The 13326-nt window shown below is 37.3% G+C and overlaps 1 protein-coding gene across 2 annotated transcripts in view; it reads right to left on the bottom strand.

The window, feature by feature from the left end:
• pik3c2a (phosphatidylinositol-4-phosphate 3-kinase, catalytic subunit type 2 alpha) overlaps window positions 1-13326 on the bottom strand; it is a 37191-nt gene that overhangs the window by 12845 nt on the left and 11020 nt on the right. For both annotated transcript variants that reach the window (XM_084409020.1, XM_084409021.1), the window contains 10 exons: window positions 10472-10572; window positions 8916-9076; window positions 5864-5984; window positions 4894-5005; window positions 4701-4780; window positions 4514-4577; window positions 4255-4401; window positions 3830-3869; window positions 3023-3233; window positions 27-149 (listed from right to left, as the gene is read on the bottom strand). In XM_084409020.1, the coding sequence (XP_084265146.1) occupies window positions 27-149; window positions 3023-3233; window positions 3830-3869; window positions 4255-4401; window positions 4514-4577; window positions 4701-4780; window positions 4894-5005; window positions 5864-5984; window positions 8916-9076; window positions 10472-10572 (1160 nt within the window). The remainder of the gene's footprint in view (window positions 1-26; window positions 150-3022; window positions 3234-3829; window positions 3870-4254; window positions 4402-4513; window positions 4578-4700; window positions 4781-4893; window positions 5006-5863; window positions 5985-8915; window positions 9077-10471; window positions 10573-13326) is intronic.

Here is a 13326-nt window from a genome sequence, read left to right as displayed (position 1 = left end):
CATGTTTAAGGGGCATTAACACTTACAATTCATCCCATTTGATGAGGTAGAATAAACTCTTGTACGTTCCCACTGTTTTGGACTGGACAGGCTTGAAGAGATTCTTGTTGTTGTGGGTCAGTGCACACATCAGGTAATATTTTTCAAAACTGGAAAACAGGAAGGACAAATTACTCTACGTCACGGAAAGGGAATAAAACATGTATTCATCAATTGCCAACCGCATAATTTGACTGAATATGATATATCAAAAAGTACATTTATAACCATTTTTTGCAATTCACACACAAATGGTTTGTATATATACACACATTCAAATACTTGTTTGAAATATCTTTCAAATGATGGAAGAGAGCCTCAGTTTTTTTAACACAGCCAATCAAAGTTCAAATATTTTTAGGATTATAGATGTAACAAGGATACATATTTTGAAACTCTTTTGGTGTGGGGCCTGGGGAAATATTTCATACTGCTATAAATAGGCTCCATGATGAAGCGCTGTGGTAGAGAGTATCCTCTGGGGGAAAAAATCAGTAACAAATAAAATTCTCCCTCAAGAGAATTGGATCAAAAATACAGAACAGAGTGATGCAGAACTTTGACCTTCTCTGCCTACAAACACACCACACCCCTGTTGCTCTGTCCAGCTCTGCCTGCTCACACCGTTCTGTATGGAAATCACTAGTCAATTCTATTTCGGCCATGGCAGATAAGTGCTGCTGTTGGAGTGGAGAGGAGATAAATAAACGAGCTAAATAAACAAGCTAGAGATAAAGCAAGCTACGCAGTAAGGCCTAAAACAGCTTAATTCACCTTCCGCCTCTAGAGACTTCAACAAACTAGTATTCAACAAAACTGCCTCGGTGATATATTATGCATACACAGATGAGCCGAAACATTATGACCACCAGCCTATATGCTGTTGGTGCTCCGCATGCTGCTAAAACAGCGCAGACCCTCCGAGGCATGATCCTTCAAGTCCTGTAGGTTGTGAGGTGGAGCCGCCGTGGATCAAACTGGTTGGTCCAGCACATCCCACTGATGCTCAATTGGATTGAGATCTGGGGAATTGAGGCCAGGGAAACACCTTGAACTCATGTTCCTCAAACCCTTCCTGAACAATGTGTGCAGTGTGATAGGGTGCTTTATCCTACTGAAAGAGTCCACTTCCACCAGGGAACACCATTGTCATGAAGGGGTGTTCCTGCTCTGCATCAATGTTTAGGTTGGAGGCTAAATGAATGGTCGGACTCAGAGTTTCCCAGTAGAATGGGACTCATCGGACCAGACCTTCTTCCACTGCTCTAAGGTCCAGGTCCGATGCTCGTGTACCCATTGCATTCAAGGGTGGACATCGGTCATCATAGACACTCGGATTGGTCTGCAGCTACGCAAAATCAAACTTTTTGCAGCCAAAAAACTTCAAGCAGCCAAACGCAGCAGAGTGTGATGAACTGAACTGTGTGTTGTGACACATTCCTCCCATAACCATCATTAAAAAAATGTGTGACTTGTGCCACAGACCTTCTGTTGGCTCGGACCAGACGGGATAGCCTTTGTTGCCCTCGTGCATCGATGAGCCTTGGGCGCCCAACACCCTGATGGTGGTTTGTGGTTTTTCCCTCCTCAGACACTGTTGGGAAATTCTCACCACGGCTGACCGAGAGCAACACACAAGCCTCGCTCTGACCCAGTTGCCTTGTCATAACAATTAGGCCCTTGTCAAAGTCGCTCACATCTTTATTCCTACCCATTTCTTCTGCATCCTACTTGTTGATTACGAGATCTGATTGTTTGTTTACCATCTTATCTACCCAGACCTTAATATGTGGCCTTGTTAGGAGATGATCAACAATATTTGCTTCACCTCTGAGTGGTCATGATGTTTTGGCTCATCAGTGCATGTAGCTGCTACACACACACACACACACACAGTATTGTTGAAAAGTTCTAAAAATTCTCTTAGGCTCACAAAGGCTACATTTAAAAAAAAACAAACAAAAAAAACAGAATAAAACAATTAGAATTTAAAATACTGTTTTAATATATTTTTAAATGTAATTTATTTCTTGTGATGGTAAAGCTGAATTTTCATCATTACTTCAGTGTCACATGATTCTTCAGAAATCCTTCTAGTATGCTGATTTTGTGCTAAAGCAACATTTTATTTTATTGTTATCAATGTTGAAAAGTTGTGTGGAAACTGATGAATTTCAGGATTTTCTGATGAATAGAAAGTTAAAAAAAGAACCTAATTTATTTGAAATAGAAATCTTCTGTAAAATTATATATTACCATCACTTTTGATTAATTAAATGCTTCAATGCTGAATAAAACTATTAACTCTTAAAAAATATTGCTGCTCCTTTTCATTCATTTTTGTGAATCAACAAAAATTAAAAATCACCATTTTAAGCCATTTCAGAACAAATGCATAAGCATAAAAATATATACTGAATGTCAAAAGGAGGACAAATATTTAGCTGCCCTGTACAGCCCTAGTAATAGGAGATCATCAAGGCCCTCAGAATCTTCATTATCCGAGGACACAATCCTCATTCCATACAACATTTTTTATATGTGGCCTTAAGTGTTTCAAAAGCATGTTGAATAAAGTTATTTATAGTAAACGTGAATAATGTGATTATGAGCTCTCCAAGTTGGGTTAAATGTTAAATGGTCTAGATATAATTTACTGAGGTTGATTGCTCCAAGAGAACACAGACCCAAAATTACTCGAATTATCTAGAAGGAAATAACAGTGTAATGAATATGGACTAAGGCAGTGCTTTGAAAGTACTAGAGAAGTTTACCTTGGCTCCGAGTTTGTTATACAGAGTCATTATCAGTCTGAAGTGAATTAAACAGCGTTTAGTACTTATTTAGAATGTGAGACTGAACGCGCCAAAGCAGAAAGAGTAATTTGTTACCATTTGTTTGTATTATTAAAGTATCACGTTAATATTTAGACCAGGTTCAAAAACACTCATCTTATATGCGCTAAGAGGGACAGCGTGCTCACCTGCTGACCCAGGAAGCAGGAATGCCATGAACAGCAAACAGAGTGAACTGCAGATGCTCTGTGGTGCCCGAGGCCTCTCTGCTGTCCCTGCCGTCCTCTTCCATCGTGCAACCAGGAGTCGTTGGGCAGAAAGACTGCAGGTAGAGCTTAGTGAGCTCATACACGGCATCTGTTAGTGATGTTAAACTCTCCTCCACTGGGCTTACGCAACCTGGAGGATCACAAGCAGAGTATTGCATAGGTGAACAAGAAACTACACATCCTAACATTTTTGAGGACATCCACATTCATGTAAATAACAGGTTGTTAAAGAGGAAAAGCATCGTTTTGCTCCCAAAAGGAAGTCCCGAAAAAGAAAAGAAGGGTTTACATTTCTGCACCACTTGAGTCACCACAGTGAAGCACAAAAATACTGTCTCTTTTTAAACTGGTTTCTCTCCCTGAGTATCATTAGTCACGTAAAAAAGATCACATCTCAAATTTATGTTATTGGTTGAGTCAATGTTGCGCAACCAAGCTGGTCAGAATACTCAAATAAACAGAGCAGTTTAATAATAAAAATATATTATAAATATATTATAAATGTAAGACGGTTGAATTTGGTTCAATGGTTTGAATCATGAGAAATAAAACAACAGAGCAAAGTTCTGAGAGCACCTCAGAGTCAATCAATCACACTTTCCGTTGGAAATTAATAACCAACAGTGCTTACTCGTAGACGACTGCTTATTAGGTATTAGGACAAAGTATTTTAATACTGAAAATATTAAGAGAAGGACATTTAGATGTTTTAGGAGATGAGCTTACCATTAGCTGAACCTGCAGAAGCTGAACCTGTGGCACCAGCCTGCAAAACATGCATATGCAAACAGAAGAAAAAAAAATTAATAAGGGCTTAAAATTGTAGTGCTTTATATTAGGTATTTATTTGTTAAATAACAGTATTAGTCAGTATTGGGAAAAAAAAATTTAAAAAAATAAATACACACTAATAATTTAATAAAACACATATTTATTAGATCTCAAAATGAATATCCTTTTTTCATACTATATATTATAAGGTTCTGATGCTTATATTTAGCTTTACCATTTAAACCAAATGATTTTAGTATTTAACTTTTTTACAAATGAGTACAGAATTGTAACATCAGCCATTGATCAACAATCGGTTATGAGAATTAGCTACAATTTTAATATTGTGCATTGCCACTTTACACCGAAGCTTCTCTGACCTCTGGAGAACGTGTTCTAGGAAGGTTGACAGAGCGTTTGAGCCTCTTGATGGCATCAGTGATGGCTGGTGTCTCAACTTCATCCAGAGCACAGCACAGATTTTTAACTGACTGAACCACATTGTCCACTGTTTTATACTGGGTGCTCTAGTGAGAGAGAGAATTAGAGTGAGAGATTAAAAAGAAACTGAAATCTGAAACACTTTATTTTCATACAATGTTAGATTGCTGTGTTTAAAAACAACAAAAAACAAGTTACCTCATTTTGAAGGCAGACATTGACTTGCTTATGATAGCCTTCTAGGTATTCAGCAAGACCTTTTCTACAGAAAAAAACATGCAAAGGAATGAGAGAAATCAAAAAGCACAATCAGGGACTTCAAAGGCCACCCGTGTCTTTCCTGGCCTTTAGTAGAGGCAGTAGATAAGATGCAGCACATTCCTACCTTGTGACCACCTCTTTACACGGCCTCTCCACAAGACCAAGGTATTTCTCCAAGTCAATGGGGGAGATGTCATCTTCTGCCTGTTAGCATACATACAGAAAACATATTTATCTATTAAATAAATCCGTTTAAACCTTGTGAAGATTGTAGTGCAGTGAACAACTAGTTTATCTAGCCTTTGTAAGAGTCTTACCGTTCTGGCCAGATCTCGTCTCATTGTGTTAAGAAAAAGGAGCTGTAGTTTGATCTCCGTTTCCCACTTCCTGCAGTTCTGCACATACTCATGACTGCCCAGACTGTGTTTACTGGAAGACATTGTTAAAGATGCTTTAGACATGGACCAGAACCAAAAGTATCAAAAACCAAATGAATCAATGAGTAACGGCATAATCTCAACTTTACAGAAGTATAATAAAATTGAACAAAAGCGACAGTAAAGACATTTAAAATGGTACAAAAAATAATTACATTTCAAATAAATGCTGATCTTTTAAACATTGTATTTATTGAAGAATATATGTTTTTCCCATTGATAATAATAATAAGAAATCAAGATATATTATGTATAACATTGTATAGTATTTAAGTATCGTATGGTATTAAAGTATAGTATAATAAATATATTGTAGTATATACATATACACGTCACATATATATATATATACAAAAGGAAAAAAAAGAAGAAAAATGTTTTCTTGGATGACTGTGTTTGGGAACACTAGAACAGGGTAATTTTTAATAATCACTCATTTCAACTTGCCAGGGTCAAATGAGGTCAAGACAGCCAGCATTGAACCAGACACTGGGGAACTACAACATAACGAGAAACTAACTGAAGGCTGTCAAAATTCTGCAATGATAACAGGAATAACATGAGACACCCACAGTAACTAGAGGATTAGTGTATTAAAGACTCAATTATTCCCAGAGCTTGGGAGGCATTTGTTTTTGCCCATTCCCTCTGTTCCTTATTAGGGCAGACTAACCCTCCACAGCACCGTTGGGTCTGCTCTTCCAATGGTGTGGGTAAAAAGAAAACATTTCTCTAGCACAATAAAAGCAAAATAGCCCCGTTCTCAAGGAATGTTGGCAGGGGACTTGTGTATCCAATATGATAGATTGCCTGCAAAAAGGAAAGAGAACCGATAAAGGGGAGAACTCACTTCTGTAGAACCTCCTCCTGTCCGCAGACCTTGAGAACGTAACTGCTTATGTCCACCTGGTTCAGGTCATCATGGACCCAACACAAAGCCTGCATTATGAGCAGTTCCACTGGAGAACTCACTGGGGAAAGAAACAGTAAACATTAAGGAGAAAGCCACACATGCAATAGACGTCTAGTGGTGTCTGATGGTTGGGACTCCACTAACTTTCATTGTATGGACAAAACATTCTTCAAAATATCTTCTTTTATGTTGCACAGAAGAAAGTCATACAGGCTTGGAATAAAATGAGGGTGAGTATTGAGTAAAAAAATGTCAGAATTGTCATTTTTGGTAAACTGTCCATTTAAATATATTGAGGACCATCCCGCAGGTGTCGTCTGCTAGGTGTTGCACAAAATGTATAATGACATGGCCAAATCTTTTGCCAAGCTTGCACTGGTGTGGACTACACAGCGGACTATTACCCAACAGTTCATGCACCATGTTGACTGTGGACAGCAAGGGCTGAACATTTGGAACAAGACCCAAGAACTAAATGTGAACCTCTTCAGGTTTATTTAGATGGAAAACCACGATAAGAGATTGGTGCGAAATGGATTTGGCATGAGAAATTTCACTTGATCAGAGCAAAAATCTGACACCCAACATGTTGTTCGTGGTCACCCCAGGCTGCAGCAATAACAGGCCCCACACCCCTCCTTGGAATGATCCTCTCTTCAAGCTCAAGCCTGGCCTGGACTCTGAGTCTGCCCTGTTTTTCAAGCCAAAGGGTCTGATGGTCATGCCTAATTGGTGGTGGATTTGTGGTTGCTTTCAGGGGTTGTGGGATGCCTCTGCCATCCTCTTTTCGTGGTACTGCAGCAACACACATGGTGCTGGAATGTCAGGAGAGTGCGGTTAGTCTAAAATGGTGGGATCTTTAAGGCCGTAAGGAATCCATGGAAAAAAGATGAGAGGCAGAAAGTAGAGCATCAGAATAAATCCATATACGTACAAGTCTGAAGCAAAAACTGCAGAATATGTAAATAAAACGAAATTTTTCGAATGAAAAGCTTTGTCAAAAGGTATACATACCTACATTTGAAGAGGAGAGGGGAGGATAAATCTGAGACACTTAGGCTATGTTCAGATTGTTAGTCCAAATCAGATTATTTGTGTATCCGATTGGAATCTGATCTAAAATTATTGCTGTCCACACTGTGTATCGCAACTGTTCAGATCCGATTTGTGTGTTCATGCTACTCTTTCGTTTTCTGGAATATCTGCATTGGTTTCTATGGCAATGGCATTGCGTAGGAATACAACAAAAACAACAACAACAAAAACCACAACATGGACGGATTTGCAAACATTTTACAACATGGAAATGTGTAGCCGCACGCCGGACAACTGCGTCTTCTGAGGCAGCGACAGAAACGTAGGAGGCTGGTATAAGCGGCTTTATTCCGGACTGTCGCCTCCGTCGGTTTCAAAACGTGTCCTTTATATTGTCATTTCCTGCTAGTCCGGTACTTTACAACAACACAGCATTGTTTCTGTAGCGACTTTTCAGCATGTTTCCTATAAGAACGTCTGACGTTCTACGTTAAGTCACATAAACGAGTCACATAATCCAGAAATTCGATTATATGAATGTAGCTTGAAACGGATTTGTAAAAAAAAAAAAAAAAAAAAAAAAAAAAAAATCGCATATCATGTGATTTCTTGCCGTTCACTCTAGCTAAATCTGATCAGATTTCAATCAGATATAGACAAAAATCAGATTTGGACTGACAGTCAGAACGTAGCCTAAATCTGTGTTTATCCTGGAAAAGCCTTCATATTCCACACATTCAAACCCTGGTCACCTCCTCAGTTTCATTTGCCTTGTTTTTAATGCCAAGAATGTCTGGAATTGCTAACTTTACTAATCTTACACACAGCTAAGCATTTTCCTCCACTTAAACAAACCAAGGAAAACCTCAAAAACCTCTTTGAAGTTTCAGACAGCCAGCCTTGACATGCAAAGAGATGGCATGCCCATCATTTAGCTGTATGGTGTTTCTCTGTATGGATTAGGAAAGTTAAGTTAAAACGTGACCTCTTTTGGCCCACTGTTCATAGAATGAAGGATTATTGTTACAAACTCAGCTTTTTAGTAAAATCTGAAATCTCTTGATCTAACACAACAAACTGGGTCAGGAGTTTAATAGGAAAAACAAGCACGAAACAGTGTGAACTTGAGAAGCTAGCTAGAACAGTATAAGCATCCAAGTCAGTTATAACCAAGCCACTCCTCAAACATTAGCTGTCTGTGAGGCAACTTCAGGTTCCGATAGACACTGTGTCTCCTTTTCCTTTCTTAATACCACAGTCTATGGTGGATTTATCCAGGACAAAAAGAGCTATGGGGCTTAGGCCGTAACAACACAGAAAAATTCTTCAACACAAAAGGCCAGTCTTGATTTCTTGCCAGGAGTGAGGTGGCCAGAAAACTGCACAAAAAAAACGAGGCCCGGCAGTCTTCAGAACACAGCCGCTTCACAGGGAACTGAGCCAAGGCCACTACAGCTCAATGAAAAAGACTTTCTGTGCTTGGACCACAGACAGGTTACTCAGTAAAACCTTGGCTAGTGACATGCAAGCAGAAAAATTAAAAACACAGGAACCCTGGTTGAAGTATCAATCTGTTGAGCAGACGCACCATGACAGTTATGTAAAGAGAGAATGTGTCGCAGCAGCCAAGAAATGCTCTCTGGCGCTTTATCATGACTTCTTTATTTGTCAGCTTCCTTCATAGCAGACATTCAGAGCAGCTTACTATTGTCAAATAGTGAGTACATGATTCACATTATTAGTTTAAATTAATTAAATTTATGTCATCATTTACTTACCCTCATGATGTTCCAAACTTAACTTACCTTCTGTTCATTTTGAATTTTCATTTTTGGGTAACCTATCCCTTTTATTACCTTAACTGCTAGCATAACACTTTTCATATAAAAGCAAGTTATCCTCTGTCAAAATCATATTTTGTAATGACTAAATTCCCAGCCAAAGAAACGCTTACCATCACAAGTGAAAGTTACAGGCTGTTGAGAATCAGAAATCTCAATGGATACTTTTACACTGCCCCCATTGTCTCCTCCAGCATCCCTCTGAGTGATCACAGGGCTGAGAACATAGCCAGGATTGGAAGACAGGTCGTTGTGCGGGAACTCTGACCTCAGTCTGCAAAAAAAGGAAGGACAACACTTTGTGTAAAAGAAGACCTAACACAGGTAAATATGGTGTACCTCAAGGCTCGGTCTCAGGTCCTTTGCTAATCATCTTGTATGAGTTTGGTATGATGTACAGTACCAGTCAAAAGTTTGGAAACATTACTATTTTTAATGTTTTTTGAAAGAAGTCTCTTATACTCATCAAGCCTGCAGTTAAAAAAAAAAAAAAAAAAAAACAGTAATATTATGAAATATTATTACAATTTAAAATAATGGTTCTCTTTTTTAATATATTTTAAAATGTCATTTATTTTTGTGATGCAAAGCTGAATTTTCATCAGCAAGTACTCCAGTCTTTGGTGTCTTATGATCCTTCAGAAATCATTCTAATATGATGATTTGATACTCAGTTATTATCAATGATGGAAACAGTTGTGCTGTTTAATATATTTTTTTGGAATACTTTTTTCAGGATTCATTGATGAGTAAAACGTTAACAGCATTTATTCATAAAAACAGCATTTATTCAAAATAAAAACATTTCTAACAATATAAATCGTTACCATCACCTTTTATCAATTTAACGCATCCTTGTTGAATTAAAGTACTAATTTCTTTTTTTTTTTAAAAGTTATTGTTCCCAAACTTTTGAACGGTAGTGTATATTGTTACAAAAGATTTCTATTCTAAATAAATACAGTTCTTTTTAACTTTTTATTCATCAAATAATCCTGAAAAAAGTATCTCAGGTTATAAAAAAAAATATTAAGCAGCACAACTGTTTCCAACATTGAGCATAAATCAGCATATTAGAATGATTTCTGAAGGATCATAAGACACCAACGACTGGAGTACTTGCTGATGAAAATTCAGCTTTGCATCACAAAAATAAATTACATTTTAAAGTATATTAAAAAAGAGAACCATTATTTTAAATTGTAATAATATTTCATAATATTACTGTTTTTTTTTGTTGTTGTTTTTTTTTTTTTTTTTTTTACTGCAGGCTTGATGAGCATAAGAGACTTCTTTCAAAAACATAAAAAATAGTAATGTTTCCAAACTTTTGACTGGTACTGTATATAGTTAGGAAACATGGCATTAGATTTCATTGTTACATGTACACTTCCTACATTTCACTGGTCTAATTTTAGCTTTGTTGGACAACTTGTAAAAAACAATGAAGTTTTGAGGCATTTCCCCAATTAATCCCTCAAAGCAATATTAGCCTTGCTTCTCCTATAGAGTCTATAATTACAGTGCTGATTCAGGTATCCTGGGACCTTCTGATATCAGATTTACAACACAGCTGTAGTAGCAGGACCTGCTTTTTGCTGAGGTTATCCCTTTCAACAGGTAATTCAACACAAAATATGCCTTAAACAAAAAAAATATCATAACTCACTTTGAAACGTCTTCACAGAACGCTACGACTTCTAGATTCTGGGCTTCCTTTTGCTGTAAGACAGAGTACTTTGAGAGTACATTTGCATTTCCCTTACTGACCTGTAAAAAGACAGACATGATGCCATGGTTATACTGATGCGTAGACATTCGGGCCTACGGTCCTGACCTGTACATTCACTTTCACAGATGGTGCCCTTCACATAGGAAATCATTTGTTAAATGTGTTTTGAAAACAGTCCGTATTATGTACGGAAGTATCAAATACTAGTGATTGATGACATTAACATCCCAGTTCAAATGTGGAACAAGACAGTCTGTCTGTTTGGTGAGAGGATACAGAGAATGTGAAGAATGTCTGGAATGCTAAAAAAAAAGACTTCCTTCGGGAAGGAAATAGGTCAAAAAGGCAGATCAACATGGAAATACTACTAGGAATAAAAGGTACTTTCAGTTCAGTAGTGGCAAACATGCTAGGAAATTAAATAGGAAGATTTGTTCTCTGTTTAATTACATTTATTATGCAACCTATATAAATTCAATCTCAACAGTGTCATGAGTACTTGGGTAGATTAGGCATTTTTGTGACATTTTCTTAGCATGATCTCTAATGAGAACATCTGCCTCTTACACATTCACCATAAGTAAAATGTAAGTAATAAACAATCAAGAGTGTCATGACTTGTCAATGTGGACAAAAAGAGCAGGTCATGTGTTTTATTGCAGATAATATTAAGAGCAGGCGCGCTCAACTCTTTCTTCAAAATAGTTTATGGGTGCGAGTAATAAAAAACGTTTATCAAAAGTAAAGATGAAAAACCGCACTCTCAGGTTCTATTTTCATACATTTATTATTACCATGTCCTCACAGACGCGTTTCGGCCTAAGCCATCATCAGTGTGTACTATGAAACACCGAAAAGATTGTTTTTTTAAAAAAGAAACACCTCACAGGTGAACCTCATTCCGCAAATCATCAGCACCTTCAGGTGCATCAAGTTACCAGCATTGTGGAAACACCAGGAATAACACAACATACCATATGTAATATCCATGTGACCCTTATGAACAATTTATACAAAATAAAAAAACTCGAATTTCAGAATACATGGTAAATACAAAAAAATACAAGAAAATAATAATAATTTCGAATTACATGATTTCATAAACAATTCAAAGGCAATTCTTCATTTAGACCATTAGGGTATACTATTTGAACTGTATAAAGAAAATAATTTCAGAATACATGGTAAATAAATTTTTACATGATTTCAATGACAAATTACATGATCTCACAAAAAACAACCCAAAGGCAATTCTTCATTTAAACCATTAGGGTATACTGTTTGAAGTGTATAAATCCAAAATGCCTCTCGCTGAAGAAGGTAACGCTCCCTATTTCCACCCCGTTGAAAAGGTTTAACTAACACAATGCCTTGAAATTTCAAAGTACAGATATCATGTCCAAACTCATTAAAATGTCTCGCCACGGGTGACTTAATATCGTGATTGCGTATGTTACTTTTGTGTTCGTGTAATCTTGTTCTTAACTCTCTTTTTGTTTTACCAACATAACAGAGCCCACATGGGCATTTGAGCAAGTAAACAACAAAGGACGTACGGCAAGTAATTCTCCCTCTCACAGAGAATGTCTTGCCGGTCCGTGGATGTGAAAAGGAATTACCCATAATCATCGCATTGCAATTAATGCAACTCCTACAAGGGAAATTGTTTATGAAATCATGTAATTCGAAATTATTATTATTTTCTTGTATTTTTTTGTATTTACCATGTATTCTGAAATTCGAGTTTTTTTATTTTGTATAAATTGTTCATAAGGGTCACATGGATATTACATATGGTATGTTGTGTTATTCCTGGTGTTTCCACAATGCTGGTAACTTGATGCACCTGAAGGTGCTGATGATTTGCGGAATGAGGTTCACCTGTGAGGTGTTTCTTTTTTAAAAAAACAATCTTTTCGGTGTTTCATAGTACACACTGATGATGGCTTAGGCCGAAACGCGTCTGTGAGGACATGGTAATAATAAATGTATGAAAATAGAACCTGAGAGTGCGGTTTTTCATCTTTACTTTTTATTGCAGATAAGACATCGGATGAGATGATGGTGTCTGTAGCTTTTTACTAGGCCAGAGCTCTAGGCCTAACCTTAGAGAAAAATGAGATGCCATGTGACACACATTCACAAATTATTCATCTGCTTTTGCTTAGAGCTACAGTTTTACAGTTCTGGCTGCCCTATATGCAATCTCTCCCAATCTAAACTAACCTCTTCCTCAGGTTAAACGTTTATGAGGGGACTGCCAAGAAACAATAAAAAAAAAAACACAGGAATGAGAGGATGGGGGAAGTTGGCTTGCATGAACTTAGTATTTGGTTGGATTTAAGTAAGATTACACCATCAACAAGTTTGCGCGCAATAGAATTTACAGCAACTGCAACTTCCTCTCCATTATTGCTGCTAGGAATGGTGATACGCATTAACTAGAACTTCGCTCTCTGACTGACCTGATTATACTTCCAGTAAATAAATGGGACTGTACTTCCGTCAGATAATTTAAATGTCGACTGTCAGAGTGCTTGATGGTCAACACAGTGACTAAGAGATTTGTTCAAAGAGCAAATTACTCACAGTTACATTAAACAAACTTAATTTTTGCATGTCGGATAAGCTGACAGTGAGAATGGGACGTTCAGAACACACACAATAAAAAAACACATGGTTGCTGTGTTAACTAAGAACACTTCATTGTCCGAATACAAGAGTTACAGTGTGGGCTAAGATGCTAAGTAACTGATACATTGGGGATGTCAAAGTACCAACTGATACCAGTC

This window comes from Rutilus rutilus (genome assembly GCF_951802725.1).
Source record: "Rutilus rutilus genome assembly, chromosome: 5".
In the NCBI taxonomy this organism is placed as follows: Eukaryota; Metazoa; Chordata; class Actinopteri; order Cypriniformes; family Leuciscidae; genus Rutilus; species Rutilus rutilus.
This window is presented reverse-complemented; position numbering and strand designations above follow the sequence as displayed.